The sequence below is a fragment of the Anthonomus grandis genome, chromosome 9 (assembly GCF_022605725.1).
Source record: "Anthonomus grandis grandis chromosome 9, icAntGran1.3, whole genome shotgun sequence".
In the NCBI taxonomy this organism is placed as follows: Eukaryota; Metazoa; Arthropoda; class Insecta; order Coleoptera; family Curculionidae; genus Anthonomus; species Anthonomus grandis.
In genome coordinates, this window is record NC_065554.1 from 30,788,003 (window position 1) to 30,807,086 (window position 19,084).

Below are 19,084 nucleotides of genomic sequence, written 5' to 3' on the forward strand. Positions count from 1 at the left end.
GGCACCTCAAGGTTCAATATTCATCTCATTTTTATTGTCAGGTGTCAAGAAAGTGACAGATTTGTCGAAGGTTAATGATTTTACTGAGTAGACGAGCTCCTGTAACAAAAAATTTCAATATCTCAACTTTTACTGCAGGGATTTGAAAAAATATCGAAAGTGGACCAGAACAGTTTAGAAACCAGAAATTGCAAAGGGGAGCACTGGAAAAAAGAGATGCCTGAAAGTGTTGATATTTCCAACATCTGGAACCCTGCTGTCAGGACATTCCAAGCAAATAAAGTCACTGAATAGTTGTCGACTAATGTTGCTGCATTTCACTCAATAACGGTTTCAAACCGAAAAGTCGTACTAAATTTACAAAAGAGACAATGATGAGATAAGGTAGTTAGTGTTTGAGGTTGATTTAAAGATACTCCTTTCAACGGTTTTGTTATTTATCAATATATTAACTTTTTGTTTCCTTTTTCCACTTAGGTAGAACATAAATAAAACACGAAATAAATTCTATTAATTTACTGTTTACTGCACAAAATATATCATCGAACAAGTTCATTGCTTACAATTCTCGTTTAACCAGGTCCTCGTGTCGCAGGTCAGGACACTATCACTGTCTCCGTCAGTCACATTATAATATACATATAATATATATATAACATAACATATAGGCATTATCCTGTACAAATTCAACTCAACTATCAAATATTTATAAAACAGTACTAAGAGGTGTGACTGACGCAGACTAATTAGTCCTTTTTTTAGAACAAAATCAACCAACAACAATTATACCACTAACTGACTCTCGCTTATTATAATACTGCCTGATCAGCATTCATCTGTGTAAAAATTAACATAACTAAGGTTTATTTCAAAAAATTTACAGTCCTACGGTTTATTTATATTATATTATAAAAAAATTAGTTAAATTTGTACATATTGCACGTTTCCAATAATTTTATACTCTTTATGATGGTTTTTGTGTTTTAAATAGGAAGGGAACGCAACAATTTTTGGGCAATCACGTCAGTTTGGTTCTCTCACTGGGCATTTTTAATTATAAAATTTCCATTGACTAATGAAATTTAGACATTTAGGCAAAAAAGAAGAGTTCGTTGGATTTTAATTAAGAACAAATACTACTAGGACACCGTATATATTAATAGAGATTGCCCAAAAATGTTTTTCTACAAAAAAAAAGTTTAAAGAAACGTTAATTGAAAGAAAAAACACATACAAGATAGTCTTTTTTCGATGTTCACATATTTACTACAAATAAGATCACTGGGGCAATTTTCAACTGATGCATATCTGAGAAAATGCTCGACAAAAGTAACAATACACTAATTATGTCTTAAAGAGTACTATCCTGTATGTGCATTTTCAAAAAAAATATTTACACACTGTACATACGCTAAATAAACAGTTTAAAAAGGAAAACATCGTGTAAAAGAAAATAATTAAAAATAACATGGTTAGTACGTAAAAATAAATAAATAATTGTAAAAAGTGGTAGTGCTTTTGTAAGAGATACCTGCTAGCGTCGCATATTATACCGATCCTCAATTTAAATCAATTGAAAATAAAAGGTCTTACAAAAGACAATATAATTAACTAAAACGATTAACAATAAAAATTTAGCCTAAATATAAATTTTCACTAAAAAAATTTTGATTCTAAAAAAGTATTAATATTTTTTTTCAACAAAGAGTAGTAGAGATTCACGCGATGTAAGACCTTGTATGTAGCTGCTTCAATATAAAAACGAAACATATTTTATAATTACAGTCGTTTTTTTTCCTTATATATGTATATTAATATTAATTAAATCCATGCAGTCGCCTTGTTTAAGATTAAGCTTAACGATGATATTTTTTTTTTAAACATTTAAACGACACATAATACAATCCGTGAAACTACTGTAGGTACTTTAAAATGATGGCAGTCCAAAAATGTTGGCAGTGTTTATATTATGTATATTAATTTGTTTTTTTTTAAATATATTATTTACAGAGGGGACGCTCTCTGTATACGGGATTACTGGTACATAAGTTAATGTACAGGAAAGGTACGATCTTTTAAAGAAATGATAGCTGACCTAATTTCGAAGTCCGTTTTAAGGGCAAGTTACAAGTATTAAAATTTATTTAGTCAAATAACATGAATTCCAAGCATTTATATATTTTTTTATATGAAATTTCAATCAAATCGGACAAATAACAAAAAAAAAGTATCGCATGAATATTAAAATAATACACGGTAAATTTTAAAACGTCAAAACTTTGTCGAATTACCACGGCTAAAAGAACACGATTTGGTAACAGATATGCATATATTCGAATTGCTCAAAATCTCTTGAATATTTCCATACCAATTCCTGAAAGTTTTCAGTTATTTTACGCATTTTATCAATGAAATTAGGAAGTAAGTCCAAACCATTCACTTTGACGCCATGTTGTCAAAAGCGCCGTAAAAGACGTCATTAAAATCGGACATAGACGTCAAAATCGACCATTTTTAGACGATGTTTAAGGGTATAAAAAAGGTTTTTACTTGGTACAATTATACATGGAAAAATGGTAGAAAGCTTTAGGAACAGAATAAAATCAATTCTGGCCCGATTCCAATCGGTTTTAGTAGTTAAATTTCGATTATAAAAAGGGTCTTTTTTCGTCGAAAATCCCCGTTTTCGTTGCTTAGGTTGCTTTGAAAATACGCAGTGTGCGAAAGGAGCGATTTTTCTCTATTTGTACTAAATCCGAAAAAAAATGATTCCTCGGCTAATTATAATAATGCTGAAAACTTCAGATTTTATCAATGACGCGTTTGCTGAAGCAGTTATGCTTCAGTTATGTATGCAGTTCATCTATGACATACATGCATTATTAATTTCCAACGTCAAAATTTCGTAACTGAAAAACGGTTTTACTCAGAAGTACAGTTAATATTGAAAAATATTACGGATTATAAATCGTTCATAAACCAGGTGGCGCCACTAAAAAGTGATTAAATGTAGAAAAAAAAGTGTAAAAAGGGTATTTTCAAATGAACAGTGTTCACTCTGTATAAATGATAGCGTTAAACGGAATTAGCTGTTTTATTCGGAAAGAATGCAGGTTTAATTAATTCAAAAGATTTTTTTTTAAATAAAAATTTGACACAAAAAAAACCGTCAGAGGGGCTAAAATATGACACATTTCTGAAACTTTAAGCGTTAAGAAAAAATACTTATCCACATGCTGAGAATAACCAAAAACAATACAGTAAACCGCCTCGTGAACCCTAATCGATCAGTTAAATTTCATATTATTCAAAGAACCGTTGCGATATGTATCGAATCCCGTGTAAGAAAATCGGAAAAATTGTTCTTTGACTTTAAAGGCGTCCCTGTCCTAAACAAATGAAAATTTGTGTATAGTCGTGTTGCAGCCCCATATTTCTAGATTATAAAAAGGTAAACATCGTTTCGCTACACTAAATACAACAAAAGTTATATAAGCACTTTTGTAGGACGGGTCCCAATTTTGTGCGAAAACTCCATCAGAGATATAACTTTGGTTCTATTTAGGGTAGAAAAACGACGTTTATCTTCTTATAATCTAGAAATATGGGGTTACAACTTTATTGTTGACATTTTTTCATTTAGGGCAAGGACGTCTTAGAAGTCAATAAAGCATTGGGGTATTATTTTTTTAATATTCCAGGTATCTGAAATAATGTTTTTATTCTTCAGTTTAATTCAAAATTGACATGCCTGGAATATTAAAATAATGACTTTAAAAGCGTTGAATAAAATCAAGAGTTATTTATTCATTATATAATTGATTAAAATAATTAAAATTGTTTGTTTATTCTACAATTTTGTAGGCATTTTCTTAATCAATCAGACATTTGAAATTTGAAAAAAAAATTATTTGAAATGCCTAGAATATTCAAAAAATGCCTCCAAAAGCATGGAATAAAATAGAAATTTATTTGAATTATTCCATAGCAGAATAATTTTCTATTTTATTCCGCGCTTTTGGAAGCATTCTTAACTAACTTAACCCTAGAACTGCACAGTGGGATCTAAAAATTAAAAAACCCAGGCGCTCAAGTTGTTCAATGTAATTCGCGCAGGCGTGCGTTTTTTGACCAATCGTGTCACGTAAATTTAGTAGAGCCGACCGCGTTAAGAGCCAGTCGCTACGCCGAATACGTTATACATTACTTTGCAATTACGATATTAGTGGATCTGTGGGTACATCAGACCCCAGTGTGCAGTTAACGACTGTTAAAGTTTCGAGGTGATTTTTTTGTTATTTCCTAATATGGATAGTTCTAAGAGAGAAAATCGTCGTAAGTTACCGGAAAAAGAGTTGGAGTTTGAAGCTGAAAATCTGTGGACAAATGAAGAACAACCCGAGATCATTGAAGATATTTTTGGAGACTTATCAGATGAAGAAGAAAACGATGTTCTTGAACAATAGTCTGACACCTATAATGAACAAAGTGAAGATAAAGAGGAAGAACAAGAGACCCTAGTACGTCACAAAGAAATGTCACCAGTATACTTGGAAAAAATGGGCATCGTTGGACCACAGAGGCGCCAGCACGCCAAGGACGTCCAAGACGGGACAACATTGTTTTACATTTGCCCGGCCCAAAGAAAGAGGCAAGAAATGTTCACAGCCCTGTCGAATCATTGGAATTTACTTTTCACCGAGGAGATTTTGGACATAATTGTACTGCATACCAATCAGGAAATTTGTAGGAAATGTCAGAACGGCTTGCCTCAGAGTTACAAAAAAATAATTAATACGACAGAATTGAAGGCATTCATTGGTCTACTGTATCTTGCTGGTGCGTTACGTGTCCTCAATTGTAATTTAGATGAACTTTGGCCAATAAAGTACGGCAATGGACTATTTCGGGCAACCATGCCCCAGCAAAGATTTCAATTTATAGCTCTTTGTCTAAGATTTGACGATAAAATGGGCAGAAATGCTAGAAAACTGGTAGACAAGTTCACTCATATTCGACAAATATGGGATATTTTTATAAATAACTGCAAATCATACTATACGCCCTATGAGAACTGCACCATTGATAAACAGCTTGTGAGTTTTCGAGGAAAATGTCCATTCCGCATATACATGGCAAGCAAGCCAGAAAAATACGAAATGAAAGTGATGATGATTAACGATTCAAAAACATTTTATGTGCTCAATGCTATCCCATACGTTGGAAAAGTTAATGTTGAGAATAATGAGCCAGTACCTACATATTATGTTAGAAAACTTTCTGAAGCAATACACGGTACTCACCGTAACATTACGATTGATAATTGGTTCACGTCAATACCTCTAAGTGAACAAATGTTGGAACAGTATCAGCTAACAATCCTTGGAACTTTGCGAAAAAATAAAAGAGAAATACCTCTGAAGTTTATACAGAAAAAAGATGTAGGCACATCCTTATTTGCTTTTGACAGAAACAAAACCTTAGTTTCATACACACCAAAGGAAAATAAAACGGTACTGCTTTTATCAACTTTGCATCCTGATTCGTCACTTAGTACTGTAACTCGAAAACCAAACCTTATACATTCCTATAATGAAACCAAAGCCACGTTGGAAGATATAAGATTCCTCTAAAATCCAAAAAGTGGTACCTTAGGATATTTTTTCATTTTGTCGATGTAACGGTTATAAATGCTTGGCTTTTGTCAGAAAAAGTCAGTTTAATCAATCAAGTGAGTTTAATCAATGGGAATTTAGGCTGTAGGTTGCAGAGACGTTATGTCTCATAGACAACAGCTTAAAAATTAAAAAGAAAGGCAGACCTTCCTCATCAGTTGAAAAAGAGGTAGCAGCGAAAAGACAACGATGGCCTATGCAACATGTTCTTCCCAAAGACGTTCGAATGGATAACGTTTCCCATTGGGTCAAGTATGATATTGCACGACAAAGATGCAAACTGCCGGGCTGTAAAGGTTTTACCCACTTCAAATGCGATAAGTGTGGTGTTTATTTATGTATTACAAAAAATAAAAACTGTTATTCTTTTCATTGTAATTAGGCCTTTTTTCTCCTAAAAGCGTAATTTTTCATTTTTTCATGCTGTTGCAAATTTGCAACAAAACAAATTTTGTTAAAAAACAAAAAAAAAAACAATAAAAACCTTTTTTGTGATCATCTATTACATAGTTTCATTATTTTTTTTCCTTAATATATTTTTTTTCCACCCGCAATAAAATCATGCAATCAAGGGTTAGGAGTAGATGAACCTCAAAGGGAATGTTTCGATGTTAATTTGTCTAAAAAGGTCAGATGCTGCTTTTGTCCACGTGGTAAAGATCGAAAAAGAAATTTTGCCTGTGCAATGTGCCACAAACCATACTGTTTGGAGCATAGGGCTGAACTATGTTGTCAGTGTCAGAACAAAAATTGAAGTGCCTGGCTAAGAAAACAAAATACTTTTCTCGTTACAAAATTTAGGTTTTCATTTAGTTTTAAGGTTTTTTGAGAGACTAGTTACATTTTGTTGATATTTTATTTAATTTTTTTGTTATAGCTTCATATTTGTAAAAAATGCAAGAGAAGGCACTTGCCTACATATATTTTTTATTTTTGTACTTCTATGAATTTTCTTTTAATAAACATTTATTGATAATAAAACAATGTTTTTTGTTCTGTAATCCACACATAAAAAAAAACATTGAATAATAGTTATTTAAACGTAAAAAACAAGTGGGGTTTCCGAGACCCCACTGTGCAGTGTACGTAAGATAAAATAACTGTGCTGTTCCAGGGTTAATACTCCACGCATTGCAAATAATCATTTTGATGATTTTATTATGCGCTTTTGGAATCATTAAATTTGTTTAATATTCCAGGCAATTATAATTTAAATAAACTGAAGGTTAAACATTATTTCAAATGCCTTGGCTCGGTATTAACAAAAAAAAAGGCGGATTATATTCCGTCTTAAAAAAAACCATAAGGAAAATTGTATCAAGCAAATATGAATGAAGAAGTTATTTTGCAGCAAAATATGAAGATGGTATGTTAGAACTAAAAGAAATGTAAAACTACAAAGAAATAGAAAAAATCAGTGGTGTCAGTCTTTTTCCGATTTTCTTACACGGGATCGATGCAGGTCGCAACGGTTTTTTGAATTATATGAAATTTAGCGGGTCGATTTGAGTTCACGTGAACTTGAACTGTATAGTTTTTGGTCAAAAGATTCAGAAATTTGCGGTTTAGGCCCTACAAGAGATATCTGCGTTTCATCGAGAGCTAGAAATTTAATTTCTCAGTATTTTCTTTTAAATACCGTTTAAGAAAATTACCTTACCTTAAAAACTGGACTTCAAAATCATCGCTATTTTCTTCCTTTGACTTTTGTAGATCTTTGATATAAAAAATTGATACAAGAAACTGCATAGATTATACCTACGCCAAATTAAAACACAAATCTGTCCCCGTATAATAATGTACCAGTAAACCCATATAAATCTTATGTATTACATTAGGTATTACGATGTGCCGAAGAAATCTTACATATTAAATGTAATTTTACATGTATAACATTGACGATTAATCTACTGCAATAATAATAATTGCTAAAATTCAATATAGTAAACGGGACTGCATGGACTCCTGATAACAAAATCCCACAAAACCAATAAAAAAAAGTGACAAAATTCGAGTAAGAAAAAAAATTGTATAGAGAGCGAGCGTATGATGAGTAAAATACAAAAAGGCGAGTAAAAAATCGCATACAGTCTTTTTTAAAAATCTCTCTTTAAAAATTTTTGATTTGGGAGAAGTACCCCCCAACTAAAAAAAAAAAATAATGAAAAATTCATTCAGGCTTCGCCCCGTATACCTACAATATGAAGTTGCAAACAAATAAAAGAAAAAATTTCAGTCTCTAAGTATTAAGTAACTTCATATTTAAGTATTTTGAATATTTACGTGGAGCGGTTTTGTGAGATTTTCGTTGCTATACAATAACTAGTTTGGGATGATCAACTATTACGCTATAATTTACAGAGACAGAGCCAAACGTACTATACGGCAGTGTACACATATTATATAGTTTATAAAATGGAGGAGTCAACCGATTTAATTTGTTTTTTTTTTCTCTTCATAATTCCTGAAACATTTTGTACCATCATTGTTTTGTACACTATGAGAGACGCAACATTTCTCCCTTCATAATAATTATTAAATCTTCAAGATATACCTCTCAATTTGTCAACAAACATCATCTACACATCGTCAAAAGGCAATCGTAGTTCAAGTAAAATATATTTATTTAACTCTCTGTATAGGGACATACATTTTCAACATTAGGAGTATGGGGGGAGGGGAGGAGGGTTGACTCCTGAGATAAATGAATATGTGCTCTATTTTCACGATCATATAAGGCATTAGATGGTGTGAGGTTAGGCAGACGTCTTTCTTATTTATAAAATGGCACAATCGATTCGAAATTTATGCAACATTTGGTGTTTTTTTTTGTTGATTTAAGTTGCACTTGTATGAGGAAGAGGTTAAAAGGTGTGTTATATTTTGCAAGTTTTTAGTTAAACTGTTCAACCTTTCCTCATAGTTTTTAGTACATATTCTTAAACACTTCCGAGTTCAAGGCTTCCTTCCAATTCCTTGACTATCTTAATTTAAAAATAAATACAAAAAAATGTCCCAAGGGCAAAAATGGACCGCGACACAGTATATTAAAAGATCACCAGGGAGATACAAATTATACACTGAAAGGACACAAAGGGTGTTCTTCACCAAAAGAAAGCCTCAAAAATAGGTGATATATGTAGGTTAGAAACGTGTTTATATTAATTTAAGTGCGTTTACTTCACCCTTCAAGAGGCTGACATTTTATGGACCTAAAAAAACAGAAGAAGAATGAATACTTAAAGTTGTAAAGGCTGTTAGATTGAGAAATGTGAATATATTAATAATATGCCAATGTTATGGATTAGACTTTAGATTAAGACAATACACATTTTTTACAAGCCCTTGATCACTGCTCTTTTAAGCGATCTCTATTTTAAAGATACATGTCAACAAATTATAATTTTACAAATATTTTAGATTTTTTTTGCTGATTTTGTGTTACAGGAAGTTATTTATTGAAATTTGCTAGTACATGATTGACCTGCTGAATAATCAGAAAACGAAAGCATACTTTACCAGAATCTGGTCCCTCTTAATGGACTACAGGTCATAATCTAAAATTAACCAGTTCATACCTTTCTGATAACTATTCGTCAACGTCTGACTTATTTCATATAAAGAATCTCCTAAAAAAAATTATACGCTCTGCTACTTGAGTTTGGACACCTTCAAAGGTTTTAGAAGATCCTTCTCTTTAATTCCTACTATAAAGAATCCAAATAGGACAAAAAAAGAGAGAATATTGAAGAAAGAAGAACTTATAGCCAAGAAATTAGAGGAGCATACAAACTCAACAAAGAAATACAACACTTCCTGCACAGAGTGCTCGAAACACTATAAAACGCAGATTAGTTGAAAAGCAGTCAACATATAATAATGAATTGCACTATTTTAAGTGTTCAACAAAATTACCTCGACTTCCTTGAAGTAGCAAATAATGAATTTGATTGCCTGTAAAAATTACTGCAACTACTGAATAAATAGGAACTCACCTCAACTGCAGGCAATTGATCAATGCTAAAATCGGTAAAATTAAGACGTGTAAAAAATGATTTCTAAATTACCATCAGGCCACGCGTTTGACTTTCGTGGAAAATTAACTTGAGGGGTGACACGTATATGGTACACGCAGCCCACTAAGCTAATTTGGGTTACTGACATACTAACAAGTGCTTTCTTGCTCCCAGAAAGTCGAAGAAATTTTGGGTTTTTTCCAGGCAGGTGAATGTCGAATTATTTCTTCGGTTTTTTAAAAAAATATGGAAATATATACAGTACAATCAAGAAATCACCATAACTATTAGTTCCCTAACATTGTGTCCTTTCAGGTGTGTGGTCTTTTTTCATTTCTCTAGTGTATTTATTATTTTGTTCCACGAATTACACTTTATGATAATTCACATCTTTTACGTATTCTGTTACGTTTTCCAGGCTTGTGGTGTAATTTTCTACGCTTTCCAAGCATTTATTACCTCCATTGATTTGATGTATTCCAGGCATTTAAAGTGAAAAAGTCCGAGATAATCGCCAATAAAAAAAGGAAAATTTCAGACTAAGGCATTAAGGCAGCATAAATAATTATGGTTGTTTGAGTATTGTTCCATAGTGCGATGTCTCAATTACGGTGTCTTTTTATGTTAAGATCAATTTAACTGCCTGGAATAAATTATAATTAAATACTTGAAAGAGCTACAAAATATCCTCTAATTCCTGGAATTGAATAAATTAAAAAAAATACTATGACTGCCTGAAAAATTTGAAAAAATTACTTTTTTTATTCTTTTGAAAAATGGGATATTTGTGTTTGGAAAAATAGTACCTATATATTTTTAACTTTTTTTGAAAATTTAGTTATTTCAGAAGTGGGATGCTTTCACATTTTTTAACTTCACACCCAAAGCTTTTAATTAACAACTTGTTTTTTTAATCGTCTTTTTTCCTTTTTTTTTGGAAAAAGTGTTTTTTTCTTAAGTCTCGTAAATTGAAATTTTTAATTAGCAATTTTTGATTTTAATGAGTTTCAAGAATTAATTGGTTTATTAAATATTCTGATTCTGAAGATGTATTTTCAATTTTATTCTGATTTCTTGAAAATATAAATTTTATTAACACATCTACTGCCGTGCTGTTATTAGAATAATTCTTCTCGAGGCCAAGCTCATTTTTACTTCTATACTTCTATATTTTTGGTTTAAATATTATTTGGGTATGTTATTATGGACAAATAACCAGGTTTTTTATCAATTTATGGTTTTTAATGTATCATTCATATATGAATGACAGCTTTTTCTTTTGTTACAGGTCATTTTGAAGAGAAATAGAAGCTTACCAGATCTCGAGACAACGGTGAATCATGGATTTCTCCACCTTGAACTGTATATTTGCCGTAATGGCACATTACAGTTCTGGCTTTCATGAGTGAGGAATGCATAATTCAATGTCATTATTTGCAGATACCCCAGTGAAAGTGTAAAATAAAAGTAAAATGAGTAAGAGGAAGAGACCAAGAAAACAAGAGACCACTGACAGAACAAGAACTTCTCCGTGAAATAGACTGTATAAGTGATACTGAAAGTAGTGACTTTAGCCCCAATGATTCCATTGATGACCCTGTTTGGTATTCTGGTATGTCAAAAAATAAAACGTTGCTTGACCATTAATATTGAAGAATATTCAGACTCATCTGAAGACGAAGATCCAGAATATCTAGATGATATACTTGAAACTCTGGAAGAATTAGAAGATGATCTTGCCAATGAAGTGGATGAACCCTATCAAGATGACCAAAATGATAATCATGGTTGGACTGAATACTGTGGAAGACACAAACAATTATTTGTGTTTAGTGAACCCCAGGGCTTAAAAATAGATCTTGATGAAAACTCTACGCCAATTAAAAATGAAACTGATTGAAAAATGAACCAATTAAAAATGACTACTGCAATTTTTATCAAATGGGTAAAACATTTTTCTAAGTTTAAAGCACCTGGGCGTTGTTTGTTGGTGTTTGATGGAGCTGCCTCCCATTTAGATGCCGGTATTGTTGAAGTTGCTGATGCTGCTGAAATATCGTTGTTATGTCTTCCAAGTAATACTACCCATGAATTGCAACCTCTTGATAAATCCGTTTTTCGCTCATTCGAACAGTTTTGGGATGAGGAGGTTTTAAATTACTGGATGCGTGAACCGGATCGAAAAATTACGAAAGGAAGATTTGGATACATCCTTAGTAAAATTTGGCCAAAAGCAATGTCACCACAAAATTTATCATTAAAATGTCCGGATTTCGAGTAACAGGGATATACCCGTTCAATTCGGATGCTATTGAAGAGGCGGCCTTTGCACCTAGTCTATTGACAGAAAAACCTCAAGAGAGAGCAGAAGCAGAGGAGGATAATCCTCTAACAGATGACTCCGAATGGTCAGACTCCGACGTCCTGCCGCTCTCGATTTTGAGAAATCAAGGAGAAAATCAACAAGAGCAACGAGAAAATCTTAGACCAAATAAGACACCTGCTAATTATCAGCAAGTTAATAATCCACATATGGAACCAAAACCATCATGCTCACACTGGCCTGAAAATACCGACATCAGAGAGCCTACACCAGAACCATCTACGGATGACTTACTGAATTCTTCCAGTTTCTCGGATTTACTCCCAACTCCTGAGACCAAAACCTCAGATAAGCCTAGACGCAAAGCATTGAACTCATCTGCTCAACTTGTTACCAGGGATTTATTCAAAACAAATTTGTCAGCCAGAAGTTCCAAAAAAGGCAAAACGAATTTGTCTGCAACAAATTTTAAAAAGGGTAACATGAAAATGAATAAAATATCAGATAAAAAGAAAAACGAAGCTAAAGAATCATGGTATTGCTTCCTTTGCGACAGAGATGAGGTATTGGACATGCGCAAATGCTGTTTATGCTCCGTCTATGTGCACGAAGAAGAAAAGCTGCAGCTCGTTTGTCCTCGTTGCTCGTCTTAGACCATTTTGAGTTACCATCATGTATTAAAATTATTATTATTTTTTAGAATGTTAAAGTTACTTTAAAAGTTGAAGTTTTATTTTTTGTTAGTTTATCATTTTTTGTTCGTTTATCATCCCTTAATAAAAAATATTTTTCTAAATGAATTCTATATTATTTAAATTATTTTGAATGGTGGCCTTATTATGGACATAGTGATCCAAATAAGGGCAATGGTAAGCCTTTTCCTTTTACGCAATAACCATCACTTTATAAAAAATAAACAAATAAGTGGTTAATATTTAAGTAATAGTGGCAGAATACTTTTAGCTTTTGTGATTTTTGTTGGCTTTGGTAAATAATGTTAATGGGAAAAAAAGATTACGTCTTAAGGTGGCCTTATTTGGGTCAGTTACCTTAGATGAGAAACATTTCAGTGGGCATAGTACTAGACACGCTTACACATCTGCTGCCGCCAGGAAAGGGCTAATCTTTGACAATATTCGGTTGGCAGCAGGGTGGACTGAAAGGTCTAAAACATTTGCCGGGTTTTATAAAAAGCCATTAATGAACGATAAGACTAATTTTGCCAAAACCGTTTTAAACCATAAATTAATTATTTTATGCATTTTTTTTTATAGAGCTATAAGTTGTTATTTATAGACCTAGAGGTTATCTATAGGGTTAAGTTGTTGTTTTTAGGGTTAATTTTTATTTACTAATAAGTTTGTTTGCACTACTTTAGCTATGTGCAATTTATGAGTTATTTCGCCATTAATTCATAGCTGGTTTGGAAATTTACATGAAATTAGTACATATATGAATAATACAATTACTTGTTCTTTGGGGAGTTTTGTTGGAATATATCAGATTTATATCAAAATAGTGGTTAAATTTTTTCAGATTAATCGTAGTTGCAACTTACTTTAAACTACTACACTATTCTTATTTATGGAGGCGAGGCATTTTATGTTTTCCTGTAAATGTACCTATTCAGAAATTATAATATTGAACACTCAATAATAGAAAAAAATCATCCCATTGATCAGATTAATTAATTTCCTCTTCGTAAACACTTAAGCTGATTTTCAAAGACCTCCATTTTTTTTTTACTAACTACTATCAAAAACCAAATGTTGCATGGGAACTTTTTGGATGCCATAAATCGACTATACTAAAATACCATTTTATAAATAAGAATTATTAAATTTTAATGGTTTATCTTCAAAGATGTGTTCCCAATATTTGTAGCCATTGAATGTGTATGGAGTACGACATTTAGTAGACACATAATGGATTATATTATATTGCTTTTATGGCAGTAGACTGTTTTTTTTTTGTAATGATTATCATTTTCGTGTTGATTTAGGATCCAACCTTCTACATGATCCAATCGAGATGAGGCTGTTCGACCCGTTGCTTGGTCCAAATATGGGGAACAAAACACATTACATCTTCTGTCTCACTCTGTGACGTTCCGACGAGTTTATGAAAAATATGTTCGTATATACAATCGATGAAAAATATGTTTATATCATTATAATATTTTTTTTTGTCTCGTATCAACTAGCAGCGAAAAGAAATACACGAGGGGGGAGAGGGGTGGATGGGAAAAGAGAGTGCTGTACATCGTCATTAGTATAAAAAAAAAAATGAGTAGACTGTAAACTACTATACATTCACAAGAGATAAAAAGTTCTTATGTACCAATGGCACTCGTTTATGAGGTGGGTAGGGGGGCGGAGGATTTGGTGGTGGTGGTGGTGGTAGCACTGTCTTTATCATTCTGGAATCACTTCACTCTTACTGTCTCTTTCTCTCTTATCAAAGTCAGTAGTTTTTCGGACGGCTGCTTAAAACATACCTCGCATCTGAGTGGTTTTTTTTTCTTTATTAATAAGTCCTTATGTTGTTGCGACAATGTTAATTTAATTAAATTTCGCTCCTTGATTTTACTGCGGCGGCCACAAATTTAGGTCAGTATCAAATTCCAAATAGTTTTGCATTTTTCAGTGAAGGACATTAAAATTTGTATGCCGCCACTCGAACGTCAATCGAACATCGATAGGGTGCTCCTTATTCAACGATAACAAAAGCTACCTAAATTGCACTTTTTTTTCTCTCTCTATCTCTCTAAAACTCATACCAACAATAATTAAAAAAAAAAACATATTTAAAAAACGAAAATCCCTACTTCCAATTTTGCACCTGCCCTCAGTCTGAGTGGTAGTTTTTATTTTTGTTTGAAGGCACCATTTTAAATTCAGTCCCAAGCCCAGTCTTACCATAATATTTTTTTTTGTTTGTTTATCTATTTTAATAGTTATATTATAAAATCAAAACTATCGCTTTGTTTCGGTTCCAAGGAGTTCGCGAGACGTTTGTTTAGAAAATCTACACGTATTAAAAAGAAAATCGAGCTAAACTTAATTGTCTAATAAGGATCCAGATTGGAGCCGCCTTATCCAAGGAGGCTTCAACCCGATCCTTTTATATAGAAGGTGTCCCAAGATGAACGGTAACGATCGAAACGTAGCCATTGGGAATTATTTTGGAAATGTGGCCACGTTCATTGAGGATGATAATAGATCTGTAATAGTATTACGGTGTTAATCAGTTTCATTGAAAATAAATGGCAATGTTCGTAAATTAATGTCACTGTGGAGCAATGTTTGATGATAAGAGCAATCAATTTTGCAAAGAACAAGTTTGATGATGATAAGAGCAATCAATTATGCTTTGTGATTAGATTTCGGTCTTTTTTAGGGTAAAACTCTATTGAAACAATGTACTAAAAACGCCTTATGCATATCACTAAAAAATTTTCTAATTATTTCAATTTATATGCAAAAATTGTACCAATTAGAGAAACTGCTTGGTGACGCGAGGCCTTTGGCCAGGCATTTTTAGTACAATTTTACTATACAACTCTGGATTAAAAAAAAGCAAACAATCTTAAACTCTAAGACGTTTGACAGTTTAAGCCAGGGCTGCCAAACGTGGCACTACTATGGGGAAATTCAAATTTCATGGAAATTTTCTGCATTTACAGTATAGAAGGTTAAGATGCAGTAAAAACGCGGTGAACGGTCGTGGTAAGTATTAAATCGGATGATCTTTATGCGTTTGATCATTTATTATCACAGACCACCGGATTGTCTAATGGGAGAAATTCACACTTGAAGGTTGACACCGACCTTATTGTGAATCCTTCGTCGTACAGTGCTGCCGTTGTTCTGTCAAAGATTCATTATACGACCATCCTTGTCTCTGAGAAGTTTTTGTAGTAAGTAAGTCTACACATTAAGTGGTAATAGTTTTGAAATTAACGCACAAATATTCTAGAATCATCTAGGTTGAAAGGAGCAGTGGCAACCTCGGACAGTTGCAAGACTAGTTTTGGAGCAGCACTATCTTTGTTTTAGAGCTTTCTTGAGTTGTCAACAAACAGCTTCTCTTCCTTATGCATCTTCATGGTGGGGCTAAAGATCAACGTTCGGCAGCTTAAATTGACCAGTGTTGCCAACTGTGACATTATTAAGGTGCAAAATTCATACTTTCAATCATTTTTTTCAACTTCCATGGCTGTTTTTTTTTTATTTTAACTAATTTTTTTGAAACAGCGACGGAATAGGTATCTAATGACTTATTAAAAGAATCTATGTATCAATTTTAAGATCTCTAAATCGTTTGTTTATAGAGGTTTGTCCCTAGAATTCTCAATATTTTTTTTTCACCTTCCAAAGCCAATTTCTTTATTTTCAATAATTTTATGAAAAAACACTAAAATAGGTGTCAAATGATTTTTTTAGAAGAATCTGTGTTTCAATTTTCAAATCTCTAATTCTCATGGTTTGGGTATTTGATACAACGAAACTTGACGTTTATGACAGTTGTAGCAGCCGGTGTGGCCAACTATAAGAAAATTATGGCGCGAAATTTAAAATGTTCCAACAGATAATTGACGGCTAGAAAATAAACTTTGGGTAATTGGTACAAGGGAACTTGACAATTATGACCCCACGAATCCTCTATTTAACGCAACTCTTGCATTTAAATGGAAACAAGTTCAAACTTGCTTAGTGAAAAACAACTCAAACATAGTATATAATATTAGAAGAACTTTGTACTTTTTAAAGTAAAAATTTGTACCACCATGAAATTCCTTACAATCCTTGCTTTAGGTACACATAAAGTCCTTTTAGTACAATTTTAGTCTAAAACTGGATAACAAACATTAGAGGAATTTCTGGAAAAAGATGCATGAACATAAAAAAGTGGTATAGGAAGTTCGTAGTTTTCGTTTTCTCTCTCCGTCCACAGCGGCTGAAAAAACCTTAGTGACTGTTTTGGTATTTTGGACAGTTGGTCAGACATTAAGGTACTACAAAGAGACACTAATAAAACTACTAAAAAAAAAGGAGAAGTTTGTTTAAATTAATGCTGCGCCACAATGGCCAAGACCGTCCTCCAAACAGACCCGATTTTACTTCCAGTGACTGCAATTTGAAATTTGCACATGAACAGAAGGATAACGGTGAAGAGCCATGTCCATTCCTTTATCCTGACCGAAGATGATGGTACAAAATCACTAACAAACCAACTTTTCCGTATCTGTAATTGGTTTTTCAATAAACTGATGTTGAGGAGACATTAATTTATGGATAAAAAGCTCTTCATTCTGAGTAGGGCGAATTTCGCGGATTTTTGACAGGCAATTTTTATCTCGCACATTCGCATCTTTTACCCACAAAAAAGTTAAAACGATTTCAAGTATTTTGCGAGTTTCTTCAGTCAGCTGTCATGAATTGTTAGTTTTTCTTTGTTATGTTATGATTTGTTTATTTTAAGTTTTAAATAAAAAACGAATTTTTTTATTCAAAGATTTTAACTATTTGTTTTGCGGTGTGTGAGCTCTGAGCAAAAACTAACATAAATAACAAAGTACAATAATCAATAATGGAATACGAAGACCTAGATGGTGATACCCAAGTAATATAAAGTACATTATGAAGGCCCTAAATAATAATTTCTGGTGTTTTGTAGATTTATTGTGACATTTGTAAGAAATAGTCAAAATTAGTTACCTGTGCCAACATTTTCAGGTACTTCAGACTGAGATGAGACTCCAGGAGGTGGTAAGTTTACACTTTTTTATGAAACATATGAATTTAAAAATATTACATAATAATATTTGTAGTAAAGATGAGCGTTCAACATTAAATTATCTTTTTATAAGGGCAAACGACTAACGGTGACTGTTGTAACACAACACAAAACATCAACAAATAATAATTCTAGATTATGATATTTCCCAGGATAAATATCAACATCGCGGAAAAGTTAAAATTTCCCGATTGCGAATATTTTTAAATCTGGATTTGACATATTCTGTCAAAAATCCGTGAAATACGCCCTACTCAGAATGAAGCTTAACACTTAAACAATTTAAAATAAATCCATTATTTGCAAACTCAAACAATAATGGATATACAGTAAGTGTCCAAATATGGTGACATATCTGCAAAATTCAATTTTCGCCACAGTACAAATAATACATTATTAAAAACATAGATTTTTGAACCGAAATGCCAAATTCCCAAAAGCTACATTTCGCCGCGGTTCATTCCCGGACACCCCTCAATATTCATGATATAGTCAACACAATCAACATTTGCCTAGTTGCCGTCCAACTCTCTAAAGTCAGTATGGTATTACAAAAAAAAAAAATTAAAATAAAATAAAATAACTTTACAATATTTCACAGCCAACTTTTGGTGGCGCACCGTCGCGTCGCGTCGTCGTCGCTTCCGTTCTACGCCGTCACCTTTAGTAGAGTGGTGGGCAGAGGGCGCCACCTCGTACGGATTCTTCACCCATTGATCCTGATGTGACGTCACCACTATGTCTTCACGTCCACGTCCCATATCTCCGCTAAGAACGGCGGCAGTTTTTTGTTTTTCAATTTGAGTGAGAAGCACATCTCGGAGTTCTGGTTGCCCAACGTGCGCAGTTCCGTTAACACTGAAACGAGTTTGGCGAAGACGACGTGCGCGCGCGGCTTTCGTCGGTTTTCCACGTACGCCTTCAGGGCCTCCAGGTAGATCTCCTGGATCTTTTCCACTTTCCAGCCCTCCATCAACGATGGCCGCTCTAAAATTAATAACTCTTTGGTTTATGAATGTTTTCGTTGGTGGAAAACAATAGAAATTGAGATTCATTAAAATGGGTATTTATCGAATTGAGTGAAAATTATTTTCAATCATTTAACAACAAATCTGAAAACACTGAATTCCTTGAAGATCTTTCGACGCTTACTTAAGATTGTACTATTGGATAGGGCTTATTAAAGCATGGAAGAATACTACCTGAATGAATTTAAAAATTTTACTTTATTTTGCTTTTATTGTGATATTTATTTGTTAATGTAACATTAC

General features: G+C 32.9%; 1 protein-coding gene across 3 annotated transcripts in view; it reads right to left on the reverse strand.

The window, feature by feature from the left end:
• Positions 1 to 501: 501 nt before the first annotated feature.
• The window catches only part of LOC126740582 (ecdysone receptor), a 176,170-nt gene continuing 157,587 nt past the window's right edge, over positions 502 to 19,084 (reverse strand). For all 3 annotated transcript variants that reach the window (XM_050446662.1, XM_050446663.1, XM_050446664.1), the window contains one exon: positions 502 to 18,800. In XM_050446662.1, the coding sequence (XP_050302619.1) occupies positions 18,550 to 18,800 (251 nt within the window). In that variant the 3' untranslated portion in view covers positions 502 to 18,549. The remainder of the gene's footprint in view (positions 18,801 to 19,084) is intronic.